Raw genomic sequence first — 14,237 nt, forward strand, 5'->3', positions numbered from 1 at the left:
GAAAATTATCACATCGACTGCAAAGTTCCTGATAAGCTAGCATTTCCACTACCGGGACACCGAGTTTGACAATTTTAGTAAATTGCAGTATCTCTGTCTAATACCTCACTGCCTTCTACCAATGAGATTTTGGTCAGAGTGAGTGATGAATGGATGTAGACTGAAGAGAGATTTACATCCACTCTCCAGTTAGCTTAAAACATTGTCAACAACTAGAGACGCAATAAGAAGGAGAGGATCAGATTCATCAATACTGTGGGAACCTGCCCATGTAGAAATTTTTTCCCTGGAATGGGAAAAAATGGCTCTGTTGCAGGAAACCATGCAGTTAAAAGGGTTTAATGATACTGTAACTCATCTAAAATGCTTTTTTCCCCCTACTAAATGATATGGAAACAAGTGCTGATATATTTTTTTTTCTTCTGACCTACTTCTTATTAAATTGTATTAAACAAGATTAAGTATGCATTTGCATCAGCAACAACATTTCACAGTCAAATGCTGGATGACAGAAAGAGCTAGCTTACTTTCTCTCCAATTCCGTGCCATGAATCAGTGAATTAATTTACCAGTGGATGTGGAGAACAGTGTCTTGAAGCCTGTTTTATAACCAGCCATCAGTGGTGTGCAGTGAAATTCTTGTAATGAGCAAATCCATCAGACAGACAAACTGCTCTGAAATTTGGGCATTGTAGAAAGTAGAATGAGAAGTCCCAATCCCAATTCCTGAAGGACAGTACCTGCCAGTATTGACTTATATCATTTGGGGGTTTTGGGGACACTTCGTGATCTATTAGAAAAACTTCCTTTATTCATGTGAATAATTCTTGTGATACTCAGTAAAATAACTTGCACAAATAAGAAGTACTTGCTTGAATAAGAGCTACAGAATTGGATCCTATAGGAATGACTTCAGCAGGGGCTCCTAAAGAATCCATCATTCTTAGTGAAAATCTTAGATTTAGTTGATTAGGTATTGTGCAAAATTATGTGCTATTTGTAAATCTTTACTATCATTTAGTATATATCTACCTACAGTAGGCATCATTCTCAGACTTATTTCAATGGAGCCTGAAGCCAGAGAAAAGCTTACACCCTTCAGCTGGCTGCCACACAGGCCCTGAAGGGAAGGGATAGCAGAAGTCAGTCATTTAGCAAAGGCAGAGAAGTCACCAGTGCAGCTGTGTGACAGAATGGGAAATCAGAACACACCAGAATCTCACTTCTTTTCAGAGCTATCCAGCTGCTCAGTGTGAACTAAAATACCAGATATCCAAGAGGGGACTATTGTAGGGTAATACATTAAAACCAGGGGAAAAAAAAATGCTCTCGACCTCAATATTTTTTATATTAAAAAAAATTAAAATTTTAATAGTATTTATCAGATAGAGCACTATGAAAAAAAACTAAATGTGAGCATTTGGTCATTCTGGCAACACTAAAGGAAAGCTCACTGAGGAAGGCAGCTGTGCTTAAATTGGAAATTATCTCTGAAAAAAAAGAACTATTTTAAAATTTATTTAGATGAACTCATTCATGTGTGTTTATTAAACTTGAAGACCACGGCCTGGAAGTGCGAAAAGCACCTTTTGCTTGTCAAAAATCAAGACAACCTGACATCAGAAGTGTTGGGGTGTGAAGCAACCTGCAGGATCTGGCCCGCAGTAGAGAGCTTCAGAAAAATATAATGAATGCCAAGGGGACAGAGGGACAGAAGGACTCTAAGATGTCGTGATGGCTTCATTACCATGTCCTCACCGACTGACATCAGTAAAAATGCTGCAAGATTTCTGAATGTGTTTTGCAGTTTAATTGTATTCTTTAAGCTCTGAAAGACCAAGGCACAATAGTTCCAAATATCAGACCCGTGGAAACACCAAAACTGACAATCTGAGTACATTAAGCTGTGTACTTACCATTAGTACCATTCATGCTTCACTGATGAACGTATGCCTGGCTCCCAAAAGTCAGCTGCCGCTGTTACACAGCGCTGCAAGCAGCGTTCTGTATTTCATAACCCTGAGCTCAACACCCATTATTGCTCCTTATGGTAATTTTAAAGATGTGCTTTATTTAAATAAGCTTTTCTTCATTGAAATAACTGTAACAGATGTTTTATGTTCTGTTTGTTTTGCTGTGTGGTAGCACTGCAGAGAGAGATTAAATTAACTCCCCAAGTAGCATATTTCTAGGGTGAAACTAAACAAGAAGAAATAGAAGCATATGTCCAAGGGAAAGTCGAGCACGCATTCAAGGGACAGATAGATTTCCAGTGCTGCCCACACTGATTCTTTTCATGGTGTCATCGTTTGCAAGGAAAAGTGTGCATCACGCTCCCAAGACCTGTGAGCGTTACCACATTGGTGATAACGGAGTTTGATTAATACTAAAGCTATGGATAACTTATCTTTGTTCTCCTGAACCGCAATTCCCTATATTCCTCTGATGTTCTTATGTTTTTATGTATCAATAATCCTTGTCTACTGTACAGATTCATATATATCGCAATTAAAAGTATTGTCGGAGAAGGGCATTGGGTCACACCGCTAGAATGAAATTACTGTTCATTAAAGAACAGTAATAATTTATTTGACAAAATTAAAAAGATTTTTAAAAAAATCTTGTTAGCAGTTCCTTGAAGTTGTGTCATGGAAATTCCATTACACTACATACACTTTGATAAGCAAGGTTACCCCATCAATGTTTCTTCAAAAAGTAATAATAATAACAAGATTATATATTTTAAAGGTTTTTTGTATACTGAGAAAATAAGCCCAAACACTGTACGAATTCAGTAGTGAAGTATGTGTCATGATTTTTGCCTTGCTTGTCATCATTAACAGAACAATAGATCCACCCATGAGTCACTAGCACCATGACAAACCGTGTTATGCCAGGATGACAACTTTTCTCATCTAAATGAAAAAAGAAGTCAAGAAAATGTCACTGCTCCCAGATTGAAGTCTTCTGACAAACCAAAGCTAATGACACCACAACAGTCTTTCTCAACAGATGCCTTTTACTATAACTTTGATTTGGGAAACATGCTTTGAACACAGGGTATTCTCCAAGGCATTAATCATGAATAGGGATCTTGGGACTGATTCTATTCTCTGCTGTCCAAGTCTGGATATATGGAGTTATTTTGATTGTGTCTCCATTTGAGAACCATACCATTTTGAACTGAACTGGTGGTGCAGAACATATTTAAGTGTGAACTTGAGAACTTGTGCACTATAATGATGTAGGATTTCTTCTGTGTATACAGCACATTTTTGTGCAGAGTACCTTGTGCTCCACACCTGAAAAAAAAAAAAAAAAGAATGCTGTTTGAACTGTTTTTAGCGGAGCTAAACACTACTTAGGTTGAATTATTTCAGCCTGGAGCAAGTTCTAATAGAAGGCTTGTTTTTTTAAGCTACTGAGATAGTGAAATTAAAGGCGCTTGGTATCTCACACAGTTAAACTCGGAGATGTCAGAAGATATGCTGACATCAGAAGATTGATGACATCAGAAGATAGGAGACAGAAGATATGCTGAATTATGCCAGAAAGTATTTGCTACACATATTGGGCTATTATTCTCTACAAAGAGAATTTCTGGTAAAAACAATAAAAGCCAATAGAGATTAAGCCGGCTAGAAAAACTAGGTTGAATGTTTACATTGATACCTCAGGCAGATAAAGCATGAGCTCACAGTTAGGGAAGTGGCTAGTTTGAGATGGTCGACACGTCCATTCCTGCACCTTTCGGCTGAGCTGTCTCTCCGCACGTAGCTGAGCCTGAGCTCCCCGCGAGGAGGATTGTGCCACTGGCGTGGCGGGGTCCTCTCGCTCCGCAGCGTGGTTCTTCTCAGAGCTCTCAGCTTTTTTGCAGAAAAAGGAGCAAAAACACAGAGAGATGAATGCAGCTTGCGCGAGGTTGTTCTGGAAGTCTGTGGTAGTGATAGAATGTGCCAGGTTTCATGCTATCTTTCTGACCGTTTGACTGTCCTTTCTCCCAGTCCTGACCGGGGAATGTTCATCATTTGTTGTGAAAGAAATAACTGGCGCTCGCCGTACCTGCTCAGCTAACCTTACCAGCTGCTGTTGTTGCTTTTTGAAATCAACACAAAGCGTTTTCAGATCCCTGCAGTGTGCTTCCATGGTTTCTTAGCTGTGCTAAGAGGATCCCCGTGGTGTGCTTCCGTTGTTTCTTAGCTGCGCTACGAAACCCTGGCAATCTGTGTCTCTCCTCTGCAGTGCTGCCCTGCCGGTGCCATCCTCCCGGTGCACGCATATATGCGTCTCCTGCCGAGGCACAGACAGACATGTGCTTCTGTTCTCTTTGCACACCTTTTTCATTCCTTCACATAATTTATTCACGCCAGTTTGTCATCAAGTATTGTATTTCTGCCCATTCATTATTTAGTGGACAATAAAGAAATGGTATAACACAGAACAGCACAGCACAAGGAGAAAGTACACCAGGGACTTGGTAGACTGGGTGGTTGTATGTGGAAGGCTCAAGGAGGTATTCCAGTTGAGTCCCTGCCCTGTCAGATGTTCATGCCTACTGGGGGGGCTGATTCTTCAAGCACTCATGTGCCAAAATCCCACAGATATAGTCAGTTTCTGCAATGAGGACTTTCCGTTTCAGATCTTTGGAGAGGAAGGTTTTCTTTAGGTGACTGAAGAGGTGCCCCAGGCCTCTCTTCGGTCTCTGCAGAGGCAGTTGTAGGTGATGGTTCTGTCAAGACACTGAATGACACTTGACTGCAGGCCTGTAATTAGCACTACTGATGTGAATGAACCTGTTCACAGGTTTAAAATTGAGCACATCTACTAGCATTAACAGGATCAGGACCCGAACTGATATGCTCTGTGTGTGTGTGTTGTGTGCACTCTTTCTCGATGCCAAGGTAAGCATTTCTGTTTCCACCACTGTTTTCTTTCAGCTGAAATAACAAGGCTGAAAAATCCTAAATGTGAATGGGAGTGATAAAAGCTACAGTAAGTTGTTAATAATTTAGAGAGGTAATTTACCTCCAACTGATTTGTACCTTTAAAACATTGTATCTTGTTGACCACAACTTTAAAATGTCTGTTTTTCATTCTTCTATGTCTTATCTCCTGCTGAATCGGGAAGGTGGACAAGATGGCCAGTCTCTACAACATACATGTCCGCACAGGTTGCTTCTGTAACACAGGAGCCTGCCAGATGCATTTGGGTATAAGCAATGAAGACATCCAAAGGAACCTACAGGTTAGTTTCTGAATGAGATGACATGATAAATTGCCCATGGAAAATACCTAGATTCAGTGACCCAGGAGACATCTTCTGGCAATGAGTTCTGAATTTCCTAAAGATGGGAAGTTTGAAGGGGAGAAGAAAGTGTGGCTCTGTATCAAAAAAAACCCCTAAGTAGTTAAAAGCTAAAGTAGGTGTATCACGTCCTGTGGTTTTGAGTCTTTACAACTTTAAGAATGATGGTAAATATGGTTTGCTTTCTCTGACCTTTCAACTCAATTGCCATGTTAAAGAACTAAATGAACTGAAATTCAGTTCATTGAAATGGCGTGTTGAAAATAAATCATTTGATGGACCCAAAGCAGTATGCGTTGCTTGTTTTTATTTCACTGGAAAATATGAAATTGCGGCTTCTTGTTCTGATTTGGAATTACATGAAATCCAGACTTCCTGCAGAACAGAAGTTCCTGGACAATTCATCTCATGTTGTTCCTTAAGTATCCTTAATTGTACTTAAGAATGCTCAAGTATTATAGACGTATTGCTGTTGGACGCTACAGTTTAAAACGCATACACAAATTGGACAAGAAACAACAAATGAGAATACACAGTGAATCTCAGAGAGTTGAAGTAAATTTAGATGACATTTACCTAGATTACTGGTGTGTTAGATTGTTAGAACATGAATGTAGTGACTTTTTTCCTAGATGACTAATATTTTCCATAAATTGTCATTAAAAGTTGTGTAGCAGGATGTATTACAATGAAGCGGGGGAGGCTTCGTGTCTGCATATTTGTCAGAGTTTGAAATCACAGTAAATTAATACAGAAAAATCTGAAATTTTATTAATGGTGTTCTTCAAAAGATAAAAAATTATAATAGCTGTATTGATATTATAGCTCCCTTATAATTTCACAGAGACATTTAGATAACTTCTGCAAACACATTTACGTGCAAGACTGATAGCACAAGTTCTTAAAGGGACAGAGCTCTTTAATACCTTCCTTGGCAAAATGGTGCTTTGATTTACCATGGAAGCTCTCTCCTCTGAGAAAGTAAAAGCAGGTCTACCCTTCTGCTGAAGTGCAAAATGCCAAATGACCAGCTGCAACGCTCTTGGATCTCCTTACGTAAGGAGGATTTTGCTAAGGACTGGGTGGCCTCTTACAGGCCTGTATCATTTAATTGGGGATAGGCAAAACTCAAACCTATAAAAAGACACTTAATCTGCCAAAAGTTGTATGATGAGGTGGTGCAGTCAAGCAGTCATCATTATTTTGGGACATTCCACTCCCACCAGTCCTTTGAGAGGGATCTGGATGAGTTATTGACAACAGTACTGTGTAGGGGAAGACATCTTTTATCACGTTATTTGCACATATACTTTGGTTTTGCCTTTTCCCAGGGTGCTGAGTGTATTCTTCCTTCCCTGATGAAGATTTCCATGTATAAAATGCCTGTGAGGGAGGACCCTCAAGGGTCCCTGGAGAAGTGTGGTTAGTTTTCTTAGGAAGTTACGTAGGAACTCGTTTACTCACTTGCACTGCAGGAACCTCTCTCCTCAGTCAATCAATCAATACTTGGCAGAAGGGTTACATGTATACTAACAGATGCAACCTAATTTTGCAAATGTTGCTTCTGCTCTATTGTCAAGGATAAAAACTACATCACGCTGCATTAAAATATTTACTACTATATTGCATGCTTTGACATAGAGGGATTTTTTTATTTCTCCTTGCATAAATGGCATCTGTGTTCATTGAACTGTGACACTTCTTGCTTAAAAAAGCCCTCATGTAAATAAACTATTCACACTTCCATTTTTATGTAACAGAAATGCGTAAATAAATGAAATGCTGAGGGAAAAAAAGAAACAGCTGCTGCACTTAGAGGAATAAGGGTGCTGATTTAGGACACCGGTGACCTGATATTAGATGGATGAGCAATGGGGTCTCTAGCTTACCTCGCTGGAGGTGAGCGGCAGCGTTCACTGACCCACTTACGGAAGGAGAAACTTCTGCTCTAAGGAAGAGTTTTCCTGAAAGTGCTGTATGAAAGGTGTATCAAATAGAAGGCTATCTACATGGAGGTCACTATTAGGGTGTTTGAGGGATTTTTCAACAAAAATATTCCACGAGTGGAAACCTGTGTTCTTCAAAGGAGGACGTGCTGGGAGGAAGGCTAGTTCCCTCCATCCTGAAAGCGATGTGTTGACTGGAGCAGCAAGACAGATTTATTGCATATCTCAATGACAAGGGAGGTCACTTTGGATGTTGGAGCTCTAGATTCAAGTCTCTGCTTTGCTAATATCCCAGACCAGTTCTCAGCTGTATAGCTATCCATTGGACTATTTAACACGAGCCATGAACAAACCACTGATGGTATAAAATGGAACTGTTCTGACAGCGAATATCAAGCAAACTGCCCCAGAAAAATCAGCAGTCTCAATGGTTTGTTCACTTATCTGAATGTAATATCCCAGTTTAAATCCCAGTGAACTATGCAGATGAGACCGGAATATACCTGGAGACTGCCCTAGCTAACAGGCCATCCTGGGACATACAACCTTTTTGTGATTCCTGACGTGTTTTTGAGAAATCTCGCTTGCCTTAGGGTAGAATAGGACAAGCATCTCAAAACAATTTTCTTCCCAGTTTGAGTAAGTAATAAGATAGTTGGGATTTTTTTCTCCTTTTTTTTTTTTTTTCTTGTATTCATGAGTTAACATTGTGTTTTTGAAAACAGTTTTTCAGGTTAGAATTAAGAGACTTGTGAATAACTATGTAAAATTAGAGGGAAATAAAACAAAGTCTGTCATAATAGCTCTCTGGTTTTCTTCCTATTTCAAACTAGGCTGGCCATGTCTGTGGAGATGATATAGACCTGGTTGATGGACGTCCCACTGGTTCTGTGAGAATATCCTTTGGCTACATGTCTTCTTTTGAAGATGCACAGTCTTTTTTGAAATTTATCATAGCCACCAGACTCTCCGAATCGGACACTGAGATTCCCTTCCAGTCGTCTTCTACACAGCTGACGACGGAGTCTGTCCCAGATGACCACCCTTCCTTTAACAATGCAGATAAATTGTCTCCTGTACCGCACATCTCAGACACAGAACTCGGGAATAATTCGTCGGCAACAAAGACAACTGTCAACTGGCAGCCACCAGAGGCTGAAGTGGAAAGCATAAGGGCAGCTGTTTCTGAGACTGCAGTACCAACATATAGAAGAGGTGGCAAGCCCATCACTGTCACCAACATTTACCTCTACCCAATCAAATCCTGCTCTGCATTTGAGGTACGCGCTTTGAATCAAATGTTCATCTCAACGTTGTGTTTTTCCTTACCCCTGTCGGACATGTCAACCAGGAATAGCATGTACGTGAGATATTAGGAGGCAGTGTGTAGGTACCCATATTTCCTTCTCTCCAATTTCTAGGATACCCATTTTTCCTTTTCTCCAATTTCTAGGATCAAGTCCTGCGTGCTAAGGTACTTTGAAGGATTTTCAATTAGGCTGAAGTTACAGGATGCAAATATGTTTTCTGCTCTCCCCTACCCCCCAATAGACAAATCTGCACATAATATGCAGTCTTGAAGAAAATAGTTGGTTTTACAAAACTTGACTAAAATATAATCAAGTAATTAGTATGCTTTTACAGAATGACATGTGATGGACTTGTAGGCAATGATGGGTAGGCAGCAATTGAGAAATAACTTGATTAACATGTTATAATTGAGAGAAGCTGATTTACATTACAAAGAAATGTTATCATTAAAAATACATTTGCAACAGAAATATGACATTTAAGTGTTGCTGCACTATTTGAAAGTTCACTCTTTGAAGATTTTAATTGCTTTTTTACCAAGTTAATAATATCGTCACCTTAGCTGTGACTTTTTTTTTTAAATAATGCATGATGAAATAGGTGTATGGCCCACACATGACCTAGAATGTGACTCTGCTTAGTACCATACTGGGAAGTGATTAAATGAATGTCAATAACTGTATAACTTTCCCTATGAAAACTTACTGGTGTAGGTCACTGTCTCACATCTGAGTGAAAATTGGGGTCAAATCCGGTGATAAATCACCTGCATTTAAAATATGGCTTCTCAGCTGATTTGATCATGATTTATCTTTTTTTTTTTCTTAATGCAAAAAGAGGCTGGGGAATTAAGGCAAACACTGTTAAATGATCAACAAAACATCCGTATTTTTAAATTTGTTTTGGCTTATGATGTCATTAATTCACAGGCACAATCTTGAGCATTAGATGAGACCTGAACAAACAATTTCCACTCCTTATTAGCCTCCCACTAAATCAAACTGTTTAGAAAATTAAAGTAATCCCACATTTCATGTGAAAATGTTTTAACCTTTGTTTAAGTCTTGCATTTATTATAGCCGTATTACAGAAGCCCACTACAGAAGCTGCTGAAATATGTTGTAGCAGTATTCAGGCCCCTTTGGGGTTAAGTTCTATTTTTAACGTGCAGGCTGGTGTTGTGAGATACATACTGCAACATTCAGTGCTAGGAAGGCTTTGAAGTAATTGTGCCCAGGAACAGGTAAGATGTACCTCAGCATGAAAGAAAGCTTATGTTTCGCTACAAGCTGAACCAGGTTTCTTCTCTTCAAGCTCTGTGAGGGGAAATGACTCTAGGTGATAAATTCATATAAACCTGGTACTCCCTGGCAGACAGATGTAATTTTAGATGGAGGAGGAAAATCCCCATGCCTCATGCATACTTCTTGTGCCAGGCATGTGTTAATGGCGTGAAAGCAGGGTTCATCTTACCTCAACTTACCTCTCTAAAGTTATATATTATTCTGTAAGCAGTGAGAGATTGATACCTACTAATTCATTTTATCATAAAATAGGCATCTGCGGTAGGAAAAATGAATTGTTTCCGGATACTTCTGTCTCTTTCCATTGACTACAAGAGGAGTCCAAGGCAACTTGGATTACACAGCTAACCCTAGCTGATTTGAGTAATTTAAAGATAGATATTAAAACTGCAACTACATTATGAGGTTTAGTTTTGCATGCCTAGTCATTTTTTAAGTCTGTTTTGATATTTTTTGATAACAAAGCATCAGCCACATTAGAACCCAGTAAGCTAAGCACTGACAGAGCCTGTATTGCCAAAGACTAATATACAATTAAGCATATATTGGATTTAGTATATGGTATTGGAAGGGACTGGAAGTTCACTATAAATAGCATTTAGTTCTTCTCCTCCTCCTCTCAAAGAACATTTTTTGTGCATTTCCACTTAGTTCATAGAAGATACACAAATACATGTGAAAGAACAGTGAACGCTGACCTAATAGATACTGTGACAAAGGTCTTTCAATGCATAAGGAGAGCAGGCCAGGAGATGAAGTCAAAGGAGTATTTTGATTTTCGCAATTTTCTATATTGAAGTAAATCCCCAAAGAAAATGTGTATGCTTTTGTGATCTTCTTCCTGTCCAGCAGGCATTCTTCATTTTTTTCTTCCCAGAAGTCTGAGTGGCACTTCTAGACCTGTCGTACATTTATAACCAGCCTGTGAAAGGTCTGTCAGTCTCACTGTCTGCCTATAGAAGAGGTAAAAATGGCAATTTACAGCCCACTGTTTGTAATGAGCTTTAAAACTCAGTTAATCCCATTCTAAATCAGGCAGTGGCTCGGTCTCTTCCCAATGGGTAAGCGTAGAACAGAAAGCCATCGCTGCCAGAACCCACACCATCGCTAACTGCAGAGTGCACTAACCTCCACAAAGCTACATATGTCATTACTGCAACCTTGGCCTGTATCAACCTGAAACAGGAAAATAACCCACGCTGCACTGGAGTTTGAAGCAAGATATCCTAGAGAAACCTTACCACAATTAAATGGAATCAAATGGTGAAAATCATTTTGCCTTCTAAAATATTGATTATACCAGCATCATTATGATGCTTTACCATGAAAAGACTGAATGCTATAAAAAATTATACCTTTGCCATTCTCTTAGTGGTCTTTGTCATAGAGACTTCACACTTAACATTATATTATCCCCTTACTTTAGTAAACTCATAGTCTTCTGAAGTAATAATCATGTAGCTTGTAGTTTCCTTGGTCTTCGGTTAGAATCCAAGAACTGAAATTCAGTTTCATGTTTTAAATCTAAAATACCTTTAGATGCTTTGTAGTTGTTGGAAGTCTAGAAAAGTATTTTCCCAATTAAAAATTTGATCTCCATTTTTATCAGTTATAGGGTAGCTCTAAGCTAGCTGATGTGAAAAGGTGAAAGTGGTTTAGATACTGGGCAGCAATAATTTCACTCATCTTGTGATACTTGGATACTTGAGATCAGAATCTCACAGATTTGTAAGTTCAAGTGCAGGCCTCCAGCTGGTATGGGAGGTCAGACGTTTAGCATGTGTAGTAAATAGGCTTTATTGTAAGTACATGATTGCTTGCATTTGCCTAAAATAATATGTGCAGTGGAAAATTCCAGCTAACTGTGTGTGCAGGACCCAGCCCATCTGCCAGTGAAATCTGCCCGCTGACTTACTGGTTGCAGGATAGATGACTTGATTAGCGGCGGGAGGACAAACTCGATGAGGATGCGAATACAAACTCACAGCTGTTTAATCTCCTCTTTAGAGTCACATAATCTCCTCCTCTCCTAAACTCTGATTTCTCTGTTCTATTCTAAGTGGTTTAGTATGGGAGGTGCTTGACCTCCAGAGAAAATAAGAGTGCAGAGTGCTTTGGCAGCTGGGGGGATAAAGCTTGGCATGAAGATCATCAGCAGGTCAGTTAGTTCCTACAGTGTTTTATAAAGTGTTCCTTGCCATGGGACGGTCTCTGTTCAGTGTTGTTCCATGGGTTTTGTACACATGGAGCAGGAAGCTGAGGGCAGAATGTTCTATCTCAACTTCTTAAATGCACTTTCTTTTCCCTACGATTATTTTATTAAATGGGGACAGGCAGAGAAGAGGACTAACCTCCATCTCAGACCACTTTTTTCTTCTTTTCCAACATAAAAACAAGTTTTAAACATCCATTTTTAAACACGAACATCTCTCATGTCAATGAATTTTGCATAATTACATAATGCAATGTGCCCAGTGAAAAAGGTTAGGACTTTAAACATTAATAACTTTATTATTCTTGCAGTAGATTTCAGAGTATAAAAATTGCATCTCAACACAGAAGACAAATTAGCTTTTAATTTAAAATACAATGCAAATTCCTAGCGATCAGTGGATAAATTATATGTAAGACCACTAACAATTTTAAATTTGCATAATTTAAAACCTATTCAGTGATTCCTTTAATGTGTTCAAAAATTGGGTTAGCCCTCATGATGACATTACTGTGAACTATGGAGAAATGCAGCCTAAAATATTTTCAAGAAAATTCTGAAAAAAACAAAACCATGTTTTTGCAATGGATATTTTTACTTTACAGTAAGAAAAATGGACTAAAGCGGGTAGGACAATACCATGTATTGGCTGTACTATGCAATGATCCTCGCTTATGACAGGTAGAGAAGACCTTATGTTGGATGATTAGCCCACCTGCCGTGCTGGGAATGAAGGTGTATGCTAGCATCTATCAGTAAAATCATGGTGTCCCTGCTTTCTTTCTATCCTCACCTTCTAATTTATCTCAGTAGTCAGAGATGGTCAGACAACTTCAGGGAATCAAGTTAGGAGCTATGGAACGCAGTGTTGCTTACTGCGATGTACGCTAACCTGTTTTATTTTACTTCGCGGTAAGCTTCATTGGTTGCTTTACTTCGCTGTATTGGTTGCCTGAATATAGGTATTTAGTGACATTTGAGTGCCCTGCCTGACCTCCTGCTGCTGGACTACGGGGATGTGGATCGTCTTTGCAGCCTGTGTCGTATCTGCTAGCCTTGGGCAGGCATGTCAGACATAATCCGAGGGAGCCAGATTGAACCACTCTTCTCACGTCTCAGGTGAAAGCAGAGCAGGCAGACTTTGCTTGAACTGCTCTATTCAGTTGCTTGTAATTATTTAACAATCCCTTCAGCCTCTTTGAAATAATGGCAGGAGACGGTCTGCACAGGTTGCGAGCCTAAGTACTAAGAATAGAAATGTATATGTTCTCCCATGCTCGTCTCCAGTATCAGTATTAGCGACAAACCAGCTCTGTCCAAGGCAGGTACACAGTTATTTTGTTGTTGCAACTTTATTTATTGGGGTCCTAGCAACACGGGCAATACAGTAAGTTGACAAGTGGAGAGGAAGTAGGGCACTTGACGGTGTGTGGGGTCATCCACGAGAGGACAGGGACTCACCGCAGGGCACATGTATGTCTGACTCTTACTACAATGGCAAACACCCAGAGGAAGGGGAAAAATGGGCTGAGGACCTGTAGTAGTGCGCTGCAGCTCGGAGTGGAGCATGGAGTTACTTGCCATTATTTTGGATCTACCAGAGCTATTTTGAATGGAAGGTGTTGATTATTTCCAAATATCTGCTACGTAGTTAGCTGGGCTTTCCCCACAATGCCTATCAGCGTGTAAGAATTAGCTGAAGCTCTGATTAAGGAGAGAATGTTTTGTTTTGCTCATAAAACCTCTTGCCTTCAGTGCAGGGTAAGCAAACACTTAAGCTATTTCCTGAATAAGATTGCTGTCCTGAAATGGAACCAAAACAACTGAACGTTACAATAGGCAGCTAGGAATCTTTGTGCTCTTTTTCTCTTTTTCTGCTCTTTTAGTTTATTCTGCTCTTTATATCTCGCAAATCCTGTAAAGATCTGTTGGATCCATGGGAGGATATATAACTAATTAGTGATCTTCTGTTTTGGAAGGAAAATTTGTTAGCAGGAAATTCTTGCAGCTCTCAGATGATCACCAGCTTTTCAAATGGATTTTGTAATCTAATTATACAGGATAACCAAAAAAATACTGGCCTCTCCAAAGAATAATTTCCAGCAAGAACAAAAGTCTGTTCTTCAGCTGATATTGCAGTCTTTGGGCTATGATTCCTC

The 14,237-nt window shown here is 39.4% G+C and overlaps 1 protein-coding gene across 3 annotated transcripts in view; it reads left to right on the forward strand.

The window, feature by feature from the left end:
* The window catches only part of MOCOS (molybdenum cofactor sulfurase), a 351,791-nt gene that overhangs the window by 305,315 nt on the left and 32,239 nt on the right, over positions 1-14,237 (forward strand). For all 3 annotated transcript variants that reach the window (XM_030012223.1, XM_030012222.2, XM_030012225.2), the window contains 2 exons: positions 5,129-5,245; positions 8,085-8,531. In XM_030012223.1, the coding sequence (XP_029868083.1) occupies positions 5,129-5,245; positions 8,085-8,531 (564 nt within the window). The remainder of the gene's footprint in view (positions 1-5,128; positions 5,246-8,084; positions 8,532-14,237) is intronic.

Source organism: Aquila chrysaetos, chromosome 4 (assembly GCF_900496995.4).
Source record: "Aquila chrysaetos chrysaetos chromosome 4, bAquChr1.4, whole genome shotgun sequence".
NCBI classification, from domain to species: domain Eukaryota; kingdom Metazoa; phylum Chordata; class Aves; order Accipitriformes; family Accipitridae; genus Aquila; species Aquila chrysaetos.